We start from the raw sequence: 24,195 nt of genomic DNA, 5'->3' as shown, positions 1-24,195 counted from the left end.
CACAAGCAGCAAAGCAGCTCCCTCTATGGGCCCTGAAATGGTTAAACACCTGCACCTTCGAAAGAGAAGGGGATGGGTGTCTGCTGCCCAGCACTTCAGAGCACCTCACAGGTGCTTCCTTTAAGGAAGCTGCTCCCCTGTAATCTGGGGGGCAAGACCCAAGCAACAACCCATGCTCCCATAGGAAGTAAATTGAGCTGTGGGAGCTTCCTAACACTGTTTTCTGCTCTAGGTGATGGTGCAAGTTCCGTGGCAATGCTGACATGAGACAGGGATCTGGCTGTGCATCTCAATTTTTCTCCCTGATGCTGTACACAGTCTGCAGAGTGCCTCTTGGCCACATTTTTTTGTGTAGGCAGGAAACAGACTTTAGGGAGAAGGCATCATGGACTCATGAACACACACAGTTTGAGCTCTGTCCCCCAACACTGACCGACAAACATCCTCAAAGCCACCCCAAAAGCAGGTAAATTCACTTCGAGACCTCATTCCCTTTCAAGTGAAACCAAGCTCAACAACTCACTTGGCTTTCCTGACCAGGCAACTCTGGCCCCCTTCTGCTACCTGATGGACACAGGTATCCTTCCCAGATTCTGTCCATTCCACCATGGCCATGATTCTCCAACAGCTTTTGTCACAGCCTGCTCAGAGTTATTTTGGTTAAATGAAGGCAGCAGACAGAGACCAGAGGCCCAGGAACCAGCTGTCTCCACCCCTGCCAACACCTGCACCCCACAGTGCATACAGAAGTGGGAACCAGGAAACAAAATCATAACCAGATAAAAGGATTTTGTGGTCTGATCCTAAATGATAAGACCTGTAAATAACACAGTAGCACAATGTGACGAAGAAGCCCTGGAGAAGCCCTTTCTCCAGGTGCCTATGAAGTGACCCTTGTTAGCTCAACCTGCAAGGCAGCAATGCTGTCTTGGAAATCCAGCATTGCTTCAGCTGCCCTTTAAGAGCAGGAAATTGCAAGGTTCTGGGTAATGAAATCCAAGAATGCTTTTGTCAATTAATTATGGAGAAAGCTGAACTACACAAGCCCCATCTCACCCCCTTCATCATTTTTGCTGCTCAGTATAACTTTAATTAATCTTTCCTTTGGCAATTTGAAGGAAGGGTGAGCACGCTGCAAACACCCACTGAGTATTAAATTGATTTTCTGTTTTATAGTCCTCTTTCCCTCCCTATTGGCCAAGCTGTGATTTGTGCCCCTTCCCTTGGAGGCATTTTTTACATGCTAATATAATCCAAAGCCCCAAGCAACAATAGCATCCAGAAAAGTAACACTCTGCACACCCCATTGCTTCAGCAGAGCCTCTGCCAGCACAGAGAAGATTCTCTCTTGCCCCCTTTTCCCCCACGCCACAAAAATTCAAAGCAACCACCTCATTTCCATATCTTCGTCATTTTTGCCTAAAAAATTGACAATGTTTTTGTCCTAAGTAACTAACACATCAGGTCCCTGTAGTTTCCTGCCTGCCATTTGTAGCTGTGCATCTCAATTACTAATGGAAAAAAGCACTAATGGAAAGCCTGTTCTGCTGGCAACACGACCTCCTAGCTGAGGTACCAGGCTGGTTTGGTACTGCAGATATTTGGACCTAAAACCAGAAGGCAGGAAAAAAAGCTCAGCTGAGGTCCCTAATAACTTGAGCTACTCTCAGCAAGAGACAGCATCCCACCTCGGGCTGGTGGGGCTGAAATCAGGATCTTTAGCAGCAAGCACACCCCAGTACAAGGAAAACCAAGTACAGCCCAGCTGTGCAGCAATGGAACAAACTCTTTTCATGGGACCTTCTCCTCTGCCTTGTAGGGACTCCAGGCCCTGACTGTCACCAGTCAACCATTTAAGGATGAGAGTAGTTAGGGATCACCCTCTTACCCCAGCACACCTCAAGGACAGGCATGGAGACTGGTTGCCAGCAGTTTCTGTCTCACGAATTCAGGCTCTTTTATTCACTATTGGTTTTGGTACCATGAGTTAGGAGACCCTGACCTAAAATATTTCGTGTCCCTTAGCAGCCGTCCCACAAGACTTTCTGAGCCTCATGGCCACCAGTTCCAGTCTGCTGGGAGGAGACATCCAGGTCAGACCTTTTCCTCAGATAATTCCCATACCATGGGACTTGCCCTGGATTTATTCTTCAAAATTCAGATAAGAAACATAACCTTAGAGATGACAGAATAAAAAATTAAGACTAAAACTCTCCTAATTTCATTTAGAATGGCTCAGTGGCTAAGCACTGTCCCCCCTCCCCTGAGCACATTTCATTTCAAATTGCATCCTTTGGGGAGGGATGTTTTTCCTTCAGGTGGCCAGACACACACAGGTGTCAAAACCTCACTGTTCTCACCCCAAGCACTGCAACAGGGGAATGGGTGACCCAACATAGGCAGAAAATTCCCTGTCACCTGCTCACCCATGGAAGAAATTGGCTCATGGCAAAAATGAACGGAAGAGCAGCCATGAACTGAGCTGCATCCTCAAAAAAGGAAGGTGGCAAAGCAGGCCTGATTGGAGCAAACTTTAAGGCAGGCTGACAATTTAAAACCACATGGTCCTGGATGAAAGGAGGCAGTTCATGACAGATCACATCTATTCAAGGGCCAGACAAGGAAAGCAAACATAGGCTCATTTTACTCATTGTTCTTTATCCACCAACACCAGGAGAGGAGTGTTGCAGCACTGCTGGAAGAGAAAAAAGAAATGGACAGCAGGCAGGAAAGAAATGGGAGCTATTTATGGAGGATAGCTAATTTGAGCTGTTTACAGACTTTCCTTCTGAAAGCTCGGGGATGGGAGGGTGGGCAGGGAGGTGGTTTCAGCCATTAAAAATACAACGTGAGAATCCATTAATTTTCCATAGAAACAATGTCGTCACAGAAGCGAGACAAATCCGATCAGTCATGCAAATGTGCTGATGTTAAATTCTCAGGCCTGGGTGGGGAATTTGGGTTGCCAAAAACACCACAATGAAGAGATCAGAATGAGATTAGAAGCCAGAGTGGCTATAGCACTGACAGCATGGTGGGGGCATGGGATGTAACCAAAGGCACCCCAGATTACAGCGGAGTTTGTGCCTTAAGCCAGGCACAGGTGTCCCAGCAAATAAGACAAGAAAAAGTCATCCTTGCATGAGATCTAAGGAACCAGACAAATGCCACATTCCTACTCTGCAAATTAGAAAGGACTAGAGCTCACTCCAGGGAATGAAGGTCTCAGCAACCCACAGGACTGGGGCCCTCACAAACTGCAAAGTCACAGCATCAGCAAAAACCAGGAGGTGATAGCACAGGAAATGGGTGAGCACAACACAGCAAAGCACTAGGCAATTCCAGTTTTAGAGAGAACTGTCCCAAGTTGGCATTAGCATTGACCCAGGCACATGCTGAGCTGTGATGAAATCTTAAACAGCATTTATGTTGTGTTAATAAGGGGCAAAAAAAAAAAAAAGTTTATTTCCCCTCCAATAATACAAACAAACAAACAAAAACCCCCCTAAACAAACAACCAAAGAGAATGAGACCAGCAGACGACTTCATCTCCTTTCTTCACTCTTCTCAATAAAAATCAAACTTCCAAACACTCCCTGGAAGGAGATACTATACATGAAAAATTACAGTGGCACTCTCAGCAGGAGGAGTGGAAATCACTCACCCTGGCAGGGAACCAGCCCTTCCTTGCTGTCCAGTCACCATCCAGTCCCCATCCTGAACTGGCCTCACCACAAATATTTAGGGGTTAGAAATAACCTCATAAAAATGAGGCATTGCACCCCTGTAATACACAAAACATTACTAGAGTAACACCTGGGACAAGGATGCTTCCCAGAGAGTCTCACCACTGGCAAAAACAGTCCAAAGAACCATATGAATAAAAACAAACAAGAGGTCAAAACACATCACAAGAGGTGTTCCACTCAGGTTCATCCATCAGTCAAAGTATCAGTATTTGTCCTCACAAACAGCTGTTTGGTTCACTCATTCATTTTGAAAATGCATTGGGTTTACAATTGAAACCTTTGGTGCTACAGCCATGGCAATCCCCTCCACACAAGGGCTGTTCATGCTCATCAGGTGGCTGCTGGTGTCCAGAAGCCTAGGAAAGGGCTCATCCCACCAGTGTCTGAGAAGGGGCACTCACATCACACTGTGCACCTCAGGGAAACTCCCTGCACCATCAACTTGCCCAGAAGCAGACATTTACCAAGTAATTCACCTTGGTCACTGAAACCTGCCCTCTAGTGTCATGGCTCCCCCCAAGAGGACAATCCTGCAGGAGACAGTGGTGCCCCAGATGGGTACTGCACTGGTAGCTCAGTGTAACACAGCCCACAGCACAGGCTGCTGAAACTATTCTTGGTTCAGAGAGACACTTGGCTCTAGTACCCCTAAAATACCACATGCCCCTCTGGTCATTCCCTGTCTGTTTTAAAACCCTACAAGAAACCTGAAAAAAAAAAAGGTGATTGCCTCATCATTTATACAGATCTCCTAAAATCATTAAACAGGATCTCCTGTGTCCCCTTCTGAGGCTAATAAGGCTCACCAGCAGCCTGTTCAAATGCCTCTCTGGAATTGCACCGTGGACACACAGCAGAGGATGGAGCCAGCCTGCTCTGGCAGGCATTCTTCCAGTCAGCTTTGCAAGGGCAAGCACGACAAATCTGGCAGCAGCACACCCCTCTATAAATACTGCACTGTGCAGACATGCCTGTGCAGCACACAAAATCACAGTGCTGCCCTCACAGGAGAGGTCTGCATCCTGCTGTGGCTTTCCTTCAGATGGTTCTTTCCGATGTCCCAAAACATTCGTTGCTTCCTCCCCCTTTTTTGAGTATCCCTGCCACAAATGTTCTGTTCTTGTATTTTGGTGTTACTGTTCCACATCAGCTAAACTCAGTCACCCAAACATCTACAGCAACAATCACTGATTTCTCAGTGACTCCCACCTTGGTCTATCTCATCACAGTTAGCATGCATAAAGTCAAAGTTCTCAATATTCAAGGGCATTTTTATTGTCACAGCCATACACACCGCAGTGAGCACCAAGGACTGTGCAGCAACACAATCCTCCCACTGTACAGAGCTCCACACGGCTCCACAGGCTGTTGTAGCTCCACTTACAGAAGCATCAGCTTTGGGTGCAATTTCTCACCATTCAAAACTGCTCTCAAGATTCACACCCAAAAGTCACAGCAGCCTTCTGTATTCTTCAGCAAGATCTCATTACACTGTCTTTACTAAGATTGCTCAGAAAGGTGTAGAACTGTGCTCTGATCTGACCTTGGAGTTTTAAAGTAGGTTGTTGATAGACCAGCATACAAGTGAAAGATGCTAGCGAGGAAGTCACGCGCCTTGTCTTCTTTTGACACAACTGATCCTGCTCCAGCTATGAGCAGCCACAAAAGCAATGAAAGGTTAAGTGTTGTTACCTCCATTCCTATTATTTATACAGTAGGTACCCATAAGAAGTCAGACTTTATTGATACATTCTTTAACATGCTAGTTCTGTTTCACTTCAAGCACTTAACTACATCTGGGTGAGGACATGTTCTCACTTCCCAAGCAAGCCAGCTGCACCCTTCACTCGCTCCGACATCAACGATAAAAGCCTGCTCAGGAACATGCATCTGTTTCACGCATGGCTCATATGGCTAATTTAAACAGTTTCCATATGTTGCCAAAGAGCTGTGACCAAATGCCACTTGCAAATAAATGAGAAGATTGTCTGGCTTCCACAGAGAAAAGTTTCATCTTGAGCAACAGCTCCTTTGTTCCCAGGTCTGCCTGGGCTTCCCCAGCCCCTTCCAGAGTCAGATGCTGCTGACTGCTCCAAACACTGCCTCCTCCTGGGATCATGCCACTGCAGCAAAACACTTTACAGATCAGGGTGGGTAGACTTTGGAAAAGACCTGTGATGAACACCTCAACATGTGGAAATCACAGAAGGGTTTGGGTCGGAAAGAACCTGCAAAGGTCTAGTTCTAACCACCTGCAATGAACAGGGACACTTTGAACTAGATCTGGTTGCTCAGAGCCCCATCCAACCTGACCTTGTGTGCTTTCAGGGATTGGGCAGCTGCCACTGCTCTGGGAAATCTGTTCCAGTGTTACATAAACCTCTATCAGGGTATCCTGCTCCTTGTTCCAGAAGAAGTTACTTACTCATAGAACAGCCATGATTTTTGCTCAGTCCTTATCCAGACATTTCCACTGGGCACCAGGCTGTAACTGCTGGAAATGTTGAAAGTATAAACAAAGGTCTGTGGCTGCATATAAGCTGTAATTTCATGTTTCCACATATTGCTGTGACACCAGAAGCTACCAATTCACTTCTAAAGTATGCACAGTGGCTTTCTTCTCTATTCCAGCCTGCCAAGAGGTCACTTGCCATATTACAGCTAGACCACATCCAAACTAATGGTCTGTAGATGTGTAGATGGGAGGACTGTCAGTAAGGCCTTCACCCAGGTTACTGCTTTCCAAGAGGTAGATCCCATCAAGGAAGCATATAAGAAATATTTGGATATGGACAGGAAGCTAACAGAAGGATTTAAAAATTCAAAGGGGAAAGTAAATGGATGCCACTATTTTCCTTGTCAACAATGGCACGCTGTACTTGCACCCCAGGGAAGAGCAGTGCAGAGCCTGTGCCTACTGGAACTGGCCTTGCACAGTAAAACCCACATTGTCTCTTCAGACAGAGCTTGCTGGAGCAGGCACCAAACAGGTGCCTCAAAGAGCCATCCAAAACCACATTTCTCAGCCTGTCCTGAAGAAGTGATTATTTTATGGTTACAGAATCCAGGATAGAGCTGGATGTCCCAGATCTCCACCTCAGTGCTTCACTATTAGGCAGACCATCCACTGCTGACCAGCACCAATGTGCTGGGGAGCTCCCTTCCCTTTCTTGAGGGTGGAAGGTGTCTACTCCTTGTCACTTCACCAGGCAGAAAGGACAGTCTGACCAAGTGGAACATGAGATCATCCAGCTCCACACTGCCTTGCACTGGGAGCTGTCTCCCATTGCTCAAGGAAAGGGGATCCACACTCACCAAAGCTATCCTACCCCTACATCTAGTGGCCACCTTGCAGCATCTCCTCCCTCTTTGGGGAAGTTGTTGGGGACCACAGACACAGTTAACAGAAAATATCCCTCAAATTTGATAGTGGGGGAAGCACAAGAAAAATTACTCATGCAATTGATTCACATGGTTTCTGTCATTCAGAAATTCCTACGCATAAAGGGGAGATGTGGGATTTGCACATAACCGACTCAGACAGCTGCAGATTTCCATAGGCACTAAATGTCTGCAGGCAGAAGCCACTCCTCATGTAATCCCATTAAACAGCTGGAATGAATGAAAATGCTGTGCAATTCAGCATACTAACAGCAGCCACCCCTGCTTCCTCCACCATTAGTGCAGGGTCCTCTCCAGTTCAGCCTCTTCCCATGGGTCCAAATTACAGGAGTTATTTCATGCCCTAAACTTTGCAGGAAGCCTGGAGCACATGTGAGCCCACAGTAATGGAAAACTGGTGTCAGAAAGTGCTCAGAACACATCCAGGCTCCTCATCACAGTCTTCTTCGCTTTTGGGGATATCACTGCTGAAAATACAAGTCTTCTCATGAACAGAAATCAGTACACTGGAGACTGGGAATGGAATTAAAATCAACTCACTGCCATGTCCAAAGGCAAGATGGTGGAACTCATACAAAATGTAATTGCTTGTAGGTTGCAGGTCCAGACCAGAAGCAAAGGCTCTGGAATTAGGAGGATCTCAGGTGGAAGCTGTTTGCCATTTAAAGGCCTTTCATGGCATTTAGCACTGTATCACACTACAGCAGATGTGAAGAGCCAGCATAGAAATAGAGTGTTCAGCAGTTTGAAGGAGGCATCATGAATCCTTCACCTCCCAGAGAAGGCCAGAGCTGAGCTCTGCTCCCTCAGGCATCCAGCAGAAGATGATATTCAACAAGGCTTATGCTTCATGCATATGCAAATATTGTTTACCTTTTACACTGCCATTAACTGTTAACTCATCCTGAGTGCTTTCCAGTCATATTTCATTTTTTTTGTCAATACATGAAATCTCCTGCAACTTCATGGAAACTGTAGGGTCTCTCAGGAAAGGTTAACTACAGCCATGACTATCCAGACAAACAAGCAGGATGAGACAAGCACATGCACAACAGAAATACCATCAACTGTAGATGGTATGCAGCTTGCAGAATTGTTCATTTACTTCCCAGAGGCAGCTGGGTTTGTCTCTTTACATCCCATCTTCCTTTCCAATCACTTGTTCCTATGGACTTTCTTGTGCTACCACAAGCATTCAGAGGACTGGAAAGTAAAAAAAACCTTTTGGTTCTGGGTAAAAACCACATCAGTCTCTCTTTGTGCTCAGTTCCTACAGCTCACTGATATGGGGAGAAGGAGGATGAAGAGGGAAGACCATCTTCCTCAACAGCAGCCCAGCTTTAAATTGGAATAGAGTGGCCATGACTGCAGCATCAGTGGACATGGCTGGCTCAGAGAGGAGTTGTTGGACCCTCAGGCAGTGGGTGAACTTCTGCCTGAGTAAGCCCACCCCTCGCTTTCCAGCTTTGTCCTGAATACAAAGCATCAGAGATACTCATCCCAGGCCTTCACAAACATTCATAAACTGATATTGTAAATATTCAACTATATAAACATATAAATATAAATCATAAGCGTTTCTGCTGGCCATCCCCCTCTGAAACACCTCAGTTGCTCCCCGTGCATTAGCCCAGTCTTTGTCAAAGCTCTGCTCCCCACTTTGTGACAGCAAGTACTTGGCACTTTTGCAAGTGATCCATATGCTCCTATGCCAAACACCCAGTAAAGCACAAGGCTAGCAAGGATCTTTTTTTCATCCTTGCTCTGTGTGTACTGCCCTGACTCTGCAAGAGAAGAGAAAGGATGTCTGTCCAAATCAGTGCCCTCTGCCCCACTGCTGGATCTATTCCTGAAGCAGTGTCATGCAATCACATGATTAGCAACTATCACAACACGTAAGCAGGGTAGGGCTGGAGGTATAAAAGTAAACTTCAATTTTGACATTTCTCAGCTTTAATAAAATATCATTTTAAACGGACAAGTTCTTTCCCTGACAAGTTGTTTGTGCCCTCTGGATAGCAAAGTCTTGTGTCAGGAGTGTGCCTGTCTTTGAAGTGGGAGATTGCAGTTTGACAAAAGGAGGGAGCAAAGGTGAGAGGGTCCAGAGCTGCTGTGAGGCAGCTGCCAGAATTTAGCAGTGCCAGTACAGGCTCCATGCTAGCCTTGCTCTGAGACAATGAAGCCCTTTCTTGGCTCAGGCTCTAAAAACACTTCCCAGCCACAGCCAGACTAGTCAGGGAAAAATCCAACCCAAAACCAGCAAAATGGAATCTAATTCCTGTCCCACAGCTTTAACCCTGAACATCAGCAGCAGGCAGGGTCCCCAGCCCTGCTGGAAAAAAAAGGAAGGCACCAAAATAGAAAGTGGCTCATTTACTGCAGGACACTTGTCCTGGGTTAGAAAGAAGAGGTGCTCAGGTGTTTGCTCAAGTGGCTGCTCCAGGGTTTTCAATCCCTCCTGCTCCTCCAGAGGATGCCATGGACAGGGGATTAGCTCAGCAGGAGAGCCTGAGGAAGCAGTAGCAAACCCCTTTCTCTGCCACCATAAGCATAAAGGATGAGGACAGAGATTTGCCTCTGGCTCACCCTCTCAGAGCCAGTTCTGGATCAGTGGAAAGCAAAATGCAGGCACTTTCCAGAAGGGCTGCCCCCATCAAAAAACATTTCCATTTATTCAGCTATTGTAACAACCTAGCAGCAGCAGATCTGCTCCCCCTTCTGTCAGTCATCCCTCTGCAGGCACATCAACACCCATCAAATGCCAGTGCTTCCTGCATGGCACATACCTTGCACAAGATTAAAAACCACCATAAAGCAGCATGGCCTAACATGGAGGTTTTCAAGCTGTGCTCTTCTTATTTCCCTCCAGATTTTGCACAGACCTCCAGTCCTGTGGGGAGCAAACCTTCATGTACCTAGGTGCAAGAGAGGACAGAGCTCCCTCACCATCAGACACTGAGGAGCTGAAAGCAGGCAAATCCACTGGTAAGAAGAGGTATTACCAGGGTCTAGCAGTCTGAGGATGTCGAGAATATTAATATTCAAGGTAGCTCAGAAAACATAATTCAGTTTCCAATGTACCATATTCCTCAAAGAAAGCAACTAACGTGCTGGTTAGGCAGGATGAGCTCACAGTGTTCTTTAATATCAAAAGTGTCCCCACTGCAGGACATGGCATAACTGTCACACAGGACTGGGTGCCATTGGAAGGGAAACCATTATTTCCATGGCTGGTGATGGCTTCACATGCCTGCCTTTGTTTCCTTACCAGGTCTGACTGCACAGAAAAGATTACAAGTGTGGTACAATGGGAGAGAGAGCAAGGGAAAGGGGGAACACATCAGTGTGTTTCTGTGGGCTTGCTGCTAATACACCCTTTTACCCCCACACACTTGATGATGAAAATCTATCATGACCCATGTGAAAACTCATCTGCCCCCTAGTCCTACACAGAGGACAGCAGCCCTTGGGAAAATTTGGGGCAGAAAACCCAAGGAACTTCACAGATCTGAAGCAATAAATAAACCCCAAAATATTCCCCTGAAGAGGGAAACCAATGCACTACACTAAATACACATGCTTCTGCCATCAGCCAGGAATACTGAGCATGAGCTACCCACAGGACTTGCACTGCCACTTCATGCTTTCCAGGTGCCTACAGAATGAGGACAGGTTGTGAACTTCCACAAGCTAAGAAGTGCCCCTAACCATTGCTCTTTAAAACTGCTCTTCCTTGGGTCACTCCTAGCTCCTAAGAAGAATCCCAAAGCAGCTGAAAGCCAGTTATAAGCTTGTATGATCTGCTGCGGTGTGCAGCAGAGAAGCACTAAGCAGTTCCACAAGGTGTGCAGCATGGCTGCCTGCTACTGCCCTCAATGTTTCCCCTCCTTCTCCACAGCCAGTGTGATCTCACACTTCTTAAAGAAAGGAATTTTCCTTCAACAGCAAAGGATGAGCATTTTCTGCTATTAAAAACAGCTGAGTTCCTCTGAATCTCCCCAAGACAAGAGCCAACACGTGGGAAGCTTTGGTGTAAAAGGAAACAAGGATGGAAACAGGTAGGCAGCACTAACTAAACCTCTGAGACACCAGATGCTCTGACTCCTTTACAGGTGAGTAAGAAAAGCACACAGGGATGCTGCAGTTAAGCTCTGTCTGGCACTTCTTATTCCAGCAGGCTTTGGATGCTAAAAGCTTACACAGGTTCAAAAAGAAAGCAGGTGGAAGACAAAGCTATCCAATGAAAGTCAATGAGCCATCTCTGGACAGGGGATTGTGGAGTCTACAGCAGCCTTTTCTACATCTCCTTTGGCATTTACTGCTGCCCCAATGAAACAGGTTATAGAGTTTGTTTTGGGGCAGATCAGTCATTCTTAAGTATTAACAGGACATTTCTAAGTGATCATTTTAGCTTTAGCAAAGCTCCAAATATAGAGGAACATATTAATAAAGGCCTTGAGAAGATATTTTCCAAGTGCTTATCCATGCCTTTGGGCTCCCAACTAACTTTGAAATTCTGGTCTGAATGGTCTTGGCAAAAAAGGATAATTTTTATAGAGGGTCTTTAACAAAATGGCAGGATGTAATAATCTCTCTGGGGTGATACTTCTCTTAGAGAGAAGTCACAGTAAAACATGCAGTATGTTGGACACTGAATGACAGGGCAAATTTTGTAAGCAGGATAGAATACCATGGTTACCAGCTGGGAAACTACTGAAGATGCAGAGCCACAGACCAGTCTTCATGGTTGGAAAGCCCCAATTCCCACCACTTACAGTTTTATTCTAGCCCAGCTCAGAGAGTACTAACAGGCTGAATAATTCCTGCTAGCCCCAGAGCACCACAAATGGTTTCAAGAGAGGAAAGTGTTCGTGGCAAAGACCTTGCTTTGAGGGTCCAACATTCAGGCAGCAAGAGAGAGAAAGGGAAAATGCAAGGCTGAAATCAGCTCAGACATATTCAGCTGGGCCCAAGCCTCCAGCAGTGGGATTTATTCAGAGCTTAAAGCATTTCTCTGGGACTCTTTGTCACAGGAGTGTAGGTACAAACAAATGGTAGCTGGGACAAAGGGAGGCAACACACATTTTATTAGTAAAAAGTTAATCAGCTTAAAGTGTGCAACTAAATAAGCAAAGCTTACATTAAAGTGACCCACCAATAAAAGATGCCATGGAAATAAAGTTATAGGAAATACAATATAGTCTCTATGTTCTTTTGTAATCCATCACAATAAATATTCATGATTCTGGGTTAATGGGGTATGCAGCTCTCAGCCACCACAATAGTTTTTTGTTTATTCTCAAGACCATGAACTTTGGAACCATGAACCTGAATTTCAGGACTCTGTATTCATGCATGTTAGCAAAATTCAGGGCAAGGCAGGGTGATGGAGACAAGGCCAGGACCTTGGCTTGTGACAACATAACAGAGTTTGCTGCAGTTTTTGACAATGAGTAACAAGAGCCCAGGATTCACAGAACTTCCCGTGTATCTGTCACCCTCCCTGCCTCCATGCCAGCAAAAGGAGGAGAGAAGAGGCACAACCCTGTCCCTCACTTCCAGTCTATTCAGGACACGGCTCATTCCAGAGTCTCCCTCTTCAGAAGACAATGGCATCCTCAGACCAGCCCCTGGGGAAGCAGAAGCTGCTGGCATGACACAGCAGCAGCACAGAGCAGAGCAGAGCTCCTCTCCTCACACAGAGGAAGGAAGACCTGCACGCCCCTGAACACAATCCTTTGAGCCTTCGACTGAAAGGACACTTCTGCTTTCTGAAAACCGTCCTGAAGGAAGAGGACACCAAGCTGCAGTCCTGCATTCACCAGATAGAACACACCAGTCCAAAGAGTCCCAAGCCTCCCTAGCCAGGCCCACATCCAGTTGCTCCTTTGATGGTGCCACCCTCTGCAGCATTACCAGCCTTCCCTGTTGTGCTACGAGACTTCCAACCCCTCTACTCCGACTTGCATTAATGTGGACAGATTACAGTGCCCCTTTCAAGGTATGTTAGGAGCCTTTGGGGTTAGTGAAGGACATGTAGAAACTTTTTAAAAACCAACAAAAAACCAACCACCACAGACTCAAAGTTCAAAGCCTTGAAAGCAATAAGAGGAAAACCACTTTAAATGTTTGATCAAAGGTGTTTTAAGACATTTTAGTTTGCTGGGTTTTTTCCTCTCAACTGCTTACAGCTAATAGCAAAGACTATGATCCAAAGTCTTCAGCAGATTTCCAGTGTATTCAACCAAAATATATACCCCCTTTCCCAGTAAAAACTTCCAATTTCCTTTTTCCTCTTTCCCCACACAATGTAGTGAACCATGAAAGCAAAGCTTCCAACAGCCTGGCACCAGGGAGCCAGGCCCTGTTGTGCTGAGAGCTGGGAGCACAGCTCTCCACTCTGCACCACTAGAGATCAGTCTGCAAACAGAACTCATACCCCTTCACCGACTCCCCGGGTTTACCTGCCTGTTTTAGGGAAAGCACAGCCTAAGACTCATCAATAAACAGGACCTATTCTTCATTCACCTTTCTTTAGGACAATCTAGATGACAATCCTTGCCACACAGAGCTCTGTTCCTCTATTTGGGCAAAGCTGATCACTGTGATCAGCTGAACGTGAGCAGCACTGGACCAACTAGGCAGCACAAAGACCAACCATGGCTTCAGAATGCCCTGTGCTGTAATAACGCAAAACTCCCTTCGACTTTAAGCCTTTGATGCTTCAATTGCAATAGTCAAACAAAGGACCAGCACAGAACATTTATACATAAGGAAGAGGAATGTAGCAAGAACCGTGGAAGTTGAGAAATTAACACAAAAGATGAAAGTGTACTTTTGCAAAGAAAACTATTTCTCCAACTACTGAAATATGTGCTTTGAATGACAGAAAGGCTCAGTCTAAAAATCAAGTACATCAGAAAACAACAACAACAGCCTTCTCAAAACCAAGGCATCTTGCTGAGACTGCATTGCAATATTTGGAACATTTTATCTTTGCAAAACCTGCAATACCACAGAGATGGCTGTTCAGAGGGAGAAATACACAAATGTGCACCGTAGGAGGGGAACTGGTTGGGAAGCAAACACTTTCCCCATGCCCTGTGTGGAATTTTGCACTGAATGACACCCTTCTGAAACAGGGGACACCCCCAAGCTCTCCCACTCAGATCCAAGGAGAAGCCTCCTCCCTGCACACTTCCCACAGCCAATCTCTGTAACAACAAGCCTCTGGGAAAAGCCCAAACCTGGCAGCTCCTTCCATTTCACCACAAAAGCACCAGGATCCAGCCACTGCCATGACCCAGGAGGACACAAAGAGCAGGCACATGTGATGGTTTGAGGTCTCCATTTCATGCATGCTTGCGAACTCGATGGTAAATGCATCACACCTCTGCCAAGAGATGAGGGATTGTACAATGGGTAAAGAGAGAAAAAGATGCTCTTTTCAACATCAAAACAAAAGAGGGCAGCCAGGAAGTTTTACTCCTCATGTCAACATCCTATTACCAACCAGCAGTTTGCCTTGACAACAAAGCTTTCCAAGAAAAGGCAGAGACGTGGGCACTTGAGCAATGTCCTTAGGAGATCCCAGCTCTTTGCCCAGGAAACAGGAAAAAAAACTAAACCAGCATATCATGTATCACCTTCCTACTGAAGCATGACAAAAAGGAGAATATATGGCAAAAGAGGCCAATGAGGGGAAAAACAGAAATCAATAGGATCTAACAGAGCGTGACGGAAAATCACTTCCCTCATAAAAAGAGGTTACTTACCAGGTTAATGAATCTTTTCTGTTCTGTACTTAGACACCCAGGAAATGGAAGGGGTCACAGGAGCAGTGTGGGTGGGAATGAAATCCCTAGAACATGATTTCAAGAACAATCAAAGGTTAGAGATTGAATCCAGACAGCAGTCAACTGCACAGCACATCAGCAGCTTGGTACAGGCACCAGCTGAGCTGCAGCTCAGAGTGTCGCCCAGCAAAACACTCTTCCACCATCAACAGCACAGCAAAAACCAGACTCCTCTTCCAGGGCAAAACCAGCCTGACAGGCCACCCCTGCCCCCTCAAAGGGTCAGCCACAAGAGCCACAGCATCTCTGCCTGCTTGGGTCAGCAGTACCAGCACAGTCAAAACAAAATGGTCTATGGATCTCTGATGTGATTAACTGCAACAGAACCATGAAAAACAGACTCCAGAAATCACACTGTGCAAATCACATAGACAACTCTTGGTCTCGTGGCCAAAGCCTCTCAAAACTCACTTTTATATAAAATTCTCTTCCTTACGTTTGTTGGAAATGCACAGGCCAAAAAAAAAAAAAAAAAAAAAAACCAAAAAAAACCAAACCAACATCTGGGCAATGGCAGGGTACAAGATCTAGTGATAACAGAAGGCTGAATTAGACCTCTGGAATATCAAACACATCTGAAGCCAGATGCATTCTGGAGCCCTGCTGGCAGACCCCACATAAAGCACAGAGCCTTGCTGCTTTATCACTCCCTGCCCACATCTAGTTTGAGCTACTGACAAGAAGTGACCCAAGGAATAGATCTACTTAGGTCCAAGGCACTCAGTGAGGGAAATGCAGGTGCAAGAGTTCCATCTTTTTTCAAGGCCACTGAACTTGAAGGTCACTATGTTGGGTTCCCCCACTGCCTGCAAGAATTATTTACCAATGGATGCTTCTCAGTTTGGGCAGTCTTGACTCTGGTACAGCTCAAACACCTCTGCCATGCAGCTGTACAAGCTTCTCCTGCAGCAGCTGCCTTGTTTACTACCCATTACCCAATTTCTGCAAGAGAGACATGGATAATGCAGCCAGAAATCCCCTTTGTTACTTGTACTTAATTGAGTCTCAGGTTAGATTCGTTGCACAGGATAGCTGTTCAAGTCAGAGTTCCATGTCACATCATCTGCCTTCATGCCCAAGGAACCACACCACAAGCTCCAAAGCAGACCTAACACTGGCATTTCTGTGAGTTTAAGGATTTTTATATCTGAGGCATTTCAAAGCAGAACCAATGCCTTACAGAACCAGTACCTTCATCACAAACATCCTGCCAACACACAGCAGTGTGGACAATCCTTCACAGCAGATGTCTGTTCCTGGAGCTGGGACAAGCCCTTCTGTCAGGTACAGCCACTGTTAGCAGGAAGAAAGGCACAGTTTATAATTACATCTGTCTCTTTCAAAGTCTGCGTTTGAAATTAGCAATGGCAGATCCCACCTGAAACTCGGCCTGCAAAATGCCAAACAAACCAGCCGATTTTGCCGAAGTTCTGAGCAAATGAAAGCACTGCTCATTAGGCAATGCTGTTTGCAGACAATGCTAAACTCAGTCACACTGAACTGAGTGTGAAACTGGCAACACCCACGGTGACATGAAAAGTGGAGAAAGGTAATTCTCAGCACCCAGTACTCTATCAATCCAGGACAACAGAGTCATTCAGTGTCAGAGGTGCCTCCTCTCTGCCAAGCCTGCCCATCTCCAAATCAGCATACAGACTGCCCTGTCAGGTCAGTGTCCCCCCAGTCCCAGCGTCAGCCACTCAGCACAGACAGCTGTGCCCGCTGAGTCACAGGAGCCAGCCCTGCGCTCCCCTCCTGCCCCTCAAAGGGAAGGGGAGCTGGGCGGAGCAGCCCATTCATTACAGCAAACAGCCTGCTGCACAGACCTGGCTGGCCAAGGGCTCAGCAGCTGGGCTCACAACAGGGCTGCTCTTGGGAGAGCAGGGACAGAAGAACCTACTGACCTCTGGGAGTTACTGCCAGGGCGGGAGAGGAGATGTCGGGAGAAGCCTGGGGGAGAAGGCACCAAAGAACACCTGAGGCACGAAGCAGAGAAGGATCTGAGCAATTCTCCAGGCAGGGTTTGGAGAAGGCTTCAGCAAAAGGGAGACAGGGGAACATCTGAAATGAATCTGTAGGAAACACAGAGGGAAGCAGGCAGAGAGCACAAAGGTCTCTGCAGCGAAGGCCGGGGAAAAAAGAAGGAAATTAAAGTGTCAGGGGAAGCAGGTTAGAATGTATCAGACACACGGCACTGCCAGTTTCCCAGGGACTAAGGTGTGAGCCTAAGCAGGTTGCAGTGGGTATCTCCAGCCACACAGCTCTTCCCCAGACTGGCCGGAGGCCACTCACCTGGGAGACAGCCACAGGCACAGTTTTAGCTGCAAGAAGGAGGTGGATTACCAGTAAATGCAGCAACTTCTTGTGCTAACCATTGGCAAGGCACGGTACACAGGTTAGAGCATGAAGAGAATAAAATCTCCAAGCACAACTGCAAAGGTATAATGTAATTACACAAATGCAAAGTGCCTCCAACCAAAATCCTCAGCTTTGAGGACTTTTAAATCCTGGAAGACTTAAAGCACAGTTTCTAAATGCCTTTTTCTGGGAGTCTGTGACTTACTAATCTTATGCTACAAAACAGCTGAAGAGCAAGCAGCATTCCTTGATCCCCCCTGTGCAGGCTCTGGTTGAGGGCAGACACCTGTGAACTGCACCCAGACTAGGAAGCTCAATAAAAGCTCTGGAGGAGTATCCATGACAACTGCAAGCACCTCTCCCCCACCCTATCAGGCTTTTTTGGGGGGGGGGGGGGGGGCAGAAGTCCTCTGTCCTAAATTCGCCCATCTTCTGTCCTGTCCGTTACTAAATCCCAAGGTGTAGGTATAAAACAGAGGGTTACATCTCCTACAGGCCAAGCAGATCCAACACACCCCAAGAAGTGTCAAAGATCAGGAATGATTTAGTCAGATCCCAAGAAGACAGGTAAACACTGGAAGGACTTCAGACCCAGATCTCAAGTTGCAGTGATCGTAAGGTTTTGCTCTCCAATTCCCCAGGCCATTGACTTCCCTACTGAGGAATCTCAGGTGCAATAAAAGGGTTGGTGGCTATTATTTCTTTAAGCCAGAGCCATTAGCTTGTGCTCAGCTAGGATTATAATCAAAATCACCTTAAACCTTCCCTTTGAGGAGGAAACTTTTGCTGCAGCTCTACCTCGCTACAAAACACCTCCCCAGTGGTAAACAGCTGCATCACTGAAGAGTGACTCCAGTAGTTTTCACCCACCTGTTTTCCGTTCTGTAACTGCTGTCATCTCCCAAAGCAGGTAAATTAAAGACTGAACAGTCTGGTCTCTCATTCTTTCCCAGACCACCCAAAAAGAGTCAATTTCCTCCTTGAGTATTTAACCCTTCCTGCAATGTACCAGGGAAAAAATGCAAAGGGAATGATTGCCAGTGAGAGCTCTTCTCCTTCCTCTATAAAAGTTTCCATCAGCTCAGCAATGAAGACTCCACAGACTGGGTCATGTCCCAGACTCTTCTCTCAAAGCCCTCCTGTAAGCATTGGTAGCAAAGGAAGAAAGGTCCCTTTTCTGGAAGGCCATATACCTTCTCAAGTCAGGAGACCAGGACTCAGCTCCCAGCACTGCCACCACCACAGTGACTGCCCCTGGGTAAGCATGTGGCTCCCACTCTCCTCTACAACTCAGACCCCACAGCAGAGGACTGGTACCTTCACCACAGCTGCACTGCCACTTTCCATACAAGCCCAGAGGCTTCAAAGCTCTATTGAAAACTTGTAAGATGGAAATGAGATTTCTTCACAGTATTCTGTGATTCCCAAGCAAAGGTTGGCACACACTCTGCCAGTGCTCCCACCATTGCCAAACTAAATAGGACCACTTGCAAGATTGCAGGAAAGCTCTTGTCAAGAAGTGAGTGGGCTGGATCCCTAGCACAGCCTGCAAAGAGCTTTCTGTTTGCCCTGCTAACATGATGTTTCTATGATGTTTCTATGCTTCCAACCGGGAAAACAGCATCTGCATCCCACACAAAACCCAAGCAACATTCAAATGACCCAGACTTTACAGATGCTGTCTCCCCTTTCTCATATGATTACCCCCTCGAGGCTTTCAGTTCCTAAGAGCAAATTCCTCAGCTGCCCACAGAAATGTCTGCACCTGACTTCAGATGTTTGCACCACAGCCTGAATGAAATGTGCAGTCTCTAGAACAAAAGGCTTCGAGGAGCAGAACAACAATGAAGCACAATTTACAGCTCTCAGGACAGCACTGGGTGTGAGAACTCTAAATACATGGGGCATTTAGAAGTCAGTGGATCAAATCAGCAAGTGGAGCAGGAACAAGGATGCACAGCAGTATCCACACTTGAAGGAGCCTTGGCTTGCAGGAAAAAATGATCTATCATTGCCAAACTGCTTCTCTAATAACTTTTCTAGTAATAAAGAAACAGGAGATACGGAATTGCTGCTCAGTTGATGCCCCTTCACACCTCTTGCCCCATTTCTTCCCCTTTTGAGCTCATATCCTGAGAACTCCACAAAATCCATGGGAACTAATTCACTTTCTAGGTGCTATCTCCCTGCCAGAGGCTTGCTCTGTTTTGCAGCCTCCCCAGGCAGGCTCTGCCCACTCGGAGCACTGCAAGCACGGCCCAGAGCAAAAGCCATGGAGAGATCAAAGTCTCATGGAAAGAAGCTGAGCTTGAATGCAAGGCTCATTTGTACTTATAGACAACTCCTCCTTGGACCAGCTCTCCTCAGCCACACCAACCCTCCTGAAGGACTCCTGAGACACACGAAGGCAGCAAGAGCCCAAGTTCCCTTTGGCCTGTGCCCCAGGAGCACACAGCTGGGCAGGCAGCTCTGCCAATCCCCTGATGCAAACACCTGCACAGAGAAACACTGCGTTTGGCCTGGCAGTCCAGACATGCAGGCTGGCCCGTGTCCAGACTTGGTCAGCCTGTAGTCAGGACATGTCACACCAGGATGAACTGCCCAGAGCTGAGAGAAACAGGACTCCAACACAGAACACCCCTCCTGGAAGAGGAGCTATTGCACCTCCAGCTCACAAAAGGCAGGAGTGCCAAGTTGGGGGCTGAAGTACCCAGGAATCAAGATGATGAAACCAAACTGCAGCTTTTTCTCCCCACCTGGCAAGTAGAAAAGAGCCTCACGGCAGGTTTGAGCTGGAAGAAAGGGATCATCAAGCCAGAGGACACATCCAGAGGACAAGTTATTCAGTGCCCAGCTCTCCCTCCTATTTGCACCCACCTACCGTTGTTGACATAAGTTGGATATTATCCCCAGAGGTCACTTTGAACCTCAGAGATTCTGCTCTTCACCTCAAATTAAAGTTTGTACAAGCTTGTACCCAAATAACTACCAGAACAAATTATAGGCTATTTAATTCCTTTGGTTCCAGTTTGTCTGAGGAGCCTCAGGAGGACATGCTTGTTTTGTTTAGAAGGCATCCACGGTTCCTCCTACTGCCTGCCTCTCATACAGCCTCACTGAGACCTGCACACTGGCCTGGGTGTCCTTAACTGGATCCTCTGAGCAGCAAACCCATCCAAAGCACATGTGAGGCTTATGACATTTTCCCATCTATTACAGAGCAGTTCTGGGCAGGAACCTTTGTACTATTCCATTTGAAAAGCTCCAGTGAGCTGCTGCAACACTCAGCAAAATCCAGCCCACAGAGCCAGTGGCTGCAGTGCTTTAGGAGGTTACTGCCCTGTGCTGTCCCTCCTGCCTTGCTGCAGGAGATTATTACATCCTCCACTAATGCAACAGAGAGGAGCATGTGCCGGGCTTTCCACTCCCAGTCTAGCAGAACAACCATCAACAGCCTGCACTGAACCTCAGGGCATGAGCTGCAGGGGTGAGGAACTGCCAAGCTTTTACCTCGAAACCTGCCAGATTTAAATCTGTAACAGCTTCTGGGCCACAGCCATTAGCCCACAGGAAATTAGAAAAAGTAAAAGAAGATGATAAAAAGAAATAAGTGAAGCACTGTAGTTTTAACAGCTTTGGAAATCATGTAAGAGGAGCAGCAGCTTCTTCACCATGGGCTTAAAGCCTGCACACAATCTGCAGCCACAGGACCGTGCACAGGCGCCTGTGCCTGCAGCGGCGATGGAAGCATCACCACAAGTCTGACAGTGCTCATAGTCTCTGTTTCCCCTTGCAAAACATACCAGACACCTGAGCATTTCACAGCAGGTCTGCAGCCATTGCCCTCTCCAGTCATGCTTCTTGACAGATCCCGACACTGTCCCACGAGTGGAGGAACTCAGGCCTGAGGAAGTTAAGAAGACTTGTCACTGCTATAGTTCATCAGGATCAGGGTGAGAGACTTCCCATACAGGCATTAGACCACAGCCCAGACAGGCCCTCTTGGAGAGACAACTCTATTAATGGTGTCTTCACCTTGTTTCACTAATAGAAATAGATCACTTATTAATCTTAGCTCAGCTAACCCTTTGAGATGGTGTCTGCAGCAGAGAACACCTGCCTAGCTCGACTAGGTGCTGATGGTCTGGGACAGGACTAGGAAGAATACTGTGAATGCAAGGCAGGGTCTAACACAGATCCTTGTGGTACAAGCCTTGTTTGGTTTGTCTTGGGGCTAACTTTAATAATTGGAACTATTGAGCACACTGAGAGAGCTACACAGCATGTAAGGAGTGTCCTGTTCTCTAAGTGCTCAGCACAGCCACATGAAGAGAAACTGGATCAGAGAGCCTGGAAATACAGCCAGTCAGGAGACACTGAAAGAACCGGAGTCTCTTTCTTCTACAGAAAACAAGAGTGAAACTTGAGAAAGCCGGTAATGGTGCTCACCAGAGCAGGAGGCTGCAGCAAAGCAGAAGGCACTGTACTGCCCTCCACACATGCACACACTGGTGAGAAAGGCAAACCCAAACTGCAGTACTGCAGCCCCAGGCCACAAAGCCAGAGCAGTGCTGGGCTAGGCTGCCTGGCAGCCCCCACCACAGGCAGCTGTGTGCCAGCACCACCAGAAACACCTGCCTGCTCCTGGGAGGAAAAGAACCACCTGTGTGACCTCCACAGGTCTTGTTCACTCCTCCCTTTCTATTGGAAAGAAGACGTTGGAAAAGCATAAAAGGCAAACACTAAGAAGTCAGCAAATAAAGATAATTTCTGTGATTGATCCTGCCTGAATTAACAGGAATAACACACACTAAGTTTTTCTGTCACAAGAAGAGGTGATGATGTAAATGAAGGGAGGCTGTCCTTGGCAGTCCAGGCTCATTTCTGTGTGCATGCAGAAGTGAGAGGGAGAGAACTTGGGAAATTAGGGGACTGCAGGAGAAAAAACTAAAAGGTCCTGCAATGAAGACAGGCAAATGGAAGGTTGTGAAAATAATTTTTTCCCTTTTTCTGCCACAGGTTCTCTGTTAGATGTAGAGAAGTAAAATGAAGTAAATGTTCTCTGTGTGGTCCTTAAATGAGCATTCCTCATCCTCCATGTACTTGATCAGACATCAGCACCCAGCAGTCACAAGGGCAAGTGAGGCAGCAGAGATGATGGTATAATTTTGGGGAGAAAGCAAGGATAATGCATTTTCAGATGGGAAGGCTGAAGCACTGTACCTGTAGTTCTCCAAGTCTAAACCATAGCTGCGTCACTAACTAGTTTCACTAGCAAGAGAGGTCAATTCATTACCATTTAGAAGCAGACACAAATACAGTAAAGCATACTTGGGCTGTATGCCATATTCATTACAAAGAATTAACCTCCACACACACCAAACTATATATCAAATGACAGATGACTTGCTGATCAAGGGAATGTTTTGTGCAAAAAATACTCTCTGGAGAGGACTGAGCTGAATTTTGGAAGGAAACCCACCACACTCAGCCTACATACAAAGCCAGCTAAACTTGCTGTACCAGGCAGAGAAGCTCTGAAAGACATTACATTGACAGAGCTCGTCTATGTGAGCAGATACGGCTGCAAGTACCGCAAAAGCAGGCAGGAGAGAGCTGATAACAGGAGAAGCTATCACCAAGGGACACTGAGTAACAGCGAGGAGCACATTCAGGAGACCAAGAACACCACCCAGAAAAAACACCTTTCTTTTTTCAACTCCTACAGTATTAAAAAACAGGACTTCACACAAAATTATCTTTGAATGTAACACAATTAACAAGTTATCAGTTGCCAATTTCTCAGCAGAAAAGCAATTCACAAGACCACAACACTCTCCAGTAGCTGGAACCAAAACGAGTTACACTCACATCAGGAGTACCTCCTAGTTTTCCAAAGAGAAAATCTGAGTCAATATTCTCTTTGAATTAAGGCAATGCAACATTAGGGATGACAGCAGCTCTGCTAGAACTCAAATAGATAAAAAGCAACGAGTTCAGAACCAGCAGAGTTCAGTCTGACAAGGGAACGAACAACTCCAAGAAAGGGACGGAGGGAGCAGCTGGAGGCTTCCCGGAGAGGATGCGGTAACTTGCACACAGGCAGCTACGGAGTACCTGGATGCCCCGGGCGGCCGGGCTGCGTGCGGGGCGGGTCGCGCCCGCTCCCCACCGCCGGGGCGCCCCGGAGAGCCCCGCCAAGCCCCGCCGGGCTCCCGCCGCTCCGGGGCACGCACGGCAACTTCGGGCCGGACAGAGCTCGGGGCAAGTTGGAACAGCTACCGAAAGGCTATGGAAATGCACAGAAAAAGCCAGAATAGTTGACGGGGCGGGGGGGGGGGGGGGGGGGGGGGGGGGGGAGAACCCCCAACCCCAAAATGCAAAGCACGGCCGGGCATTTCCTTGGCTTTGCAGAGGGGAATCCCGCGCGGGAGGGAGCGGCACAGGTGGGGGAGCGGTGTGGGAGCGTGGGGCGATTTACAAAAAAAAGCCCGGCATAGCCTCCCACCCGGGGCTACAGCCCCCGAGCAACGCGGGCAGCGGGGCGCAAGCTGGAGGCAGCCAGAACCCTCCGGCACCGGCGGGCCGGGGACAGGGGCAGCTCGCCCGGTGCCCGCTGGGTTTGCCAAGGCAGCGGGGACGCTCCCGGGCGGGCCGGGGGGCTCCCGCCGCCGCCAGGTGAGCCTGGGCACGCTTCGGCCGGGCGGACCCGGGGTACCGAGGAGCGCCTCGCAGGGACACCTGTCCACCGCCGCCGCGCTTCCAAACTTCTCCCAGAGTTGCAGCCAGCCCGCTTCCCTACCGGCTTTGCAAGGGTCGCGGTACTCCAT

The 24,195-nt window shown here is 47.4% G+C and overlaps 1 protein-coding gene across 1 annotated transcript in view; it reads right to left on the bottom strand.

Annotated features, from left to right (window-relative positions):
- Positions 1-24,195, bottom strand: part of TLL2 (tolloid like 2) — an 84,980-nt gene extending 60,785 nt beyond the window's left edge. The window contains exon 1 of the mRNA XM_053949288.1: positions 24,168-24,195. Within this exon, the coding sequence (XP_053805263.1) occupies positions 24,168-24,195 (28 nt within the window). The remainder of the gene's footprint in view (positions 1-24,167) is intronic.

Source organism: Vidua chalybeata, chromosome 8, assembly GCF_026979565.1.
Source record: "Vidua chalybeata isolate OUT-0048 chromosome 8, bVidCha1 merged haplotype, whole genome shotgun sequence".
NCBI lineage: Eukaryota > Metazoa > Chordata > Aves > Passeriformes > Viduidae > Vidua > Vidua chalybeata.
This window is presented reverse-complemented; position numbering and strand designations above follow the sequence as displayed.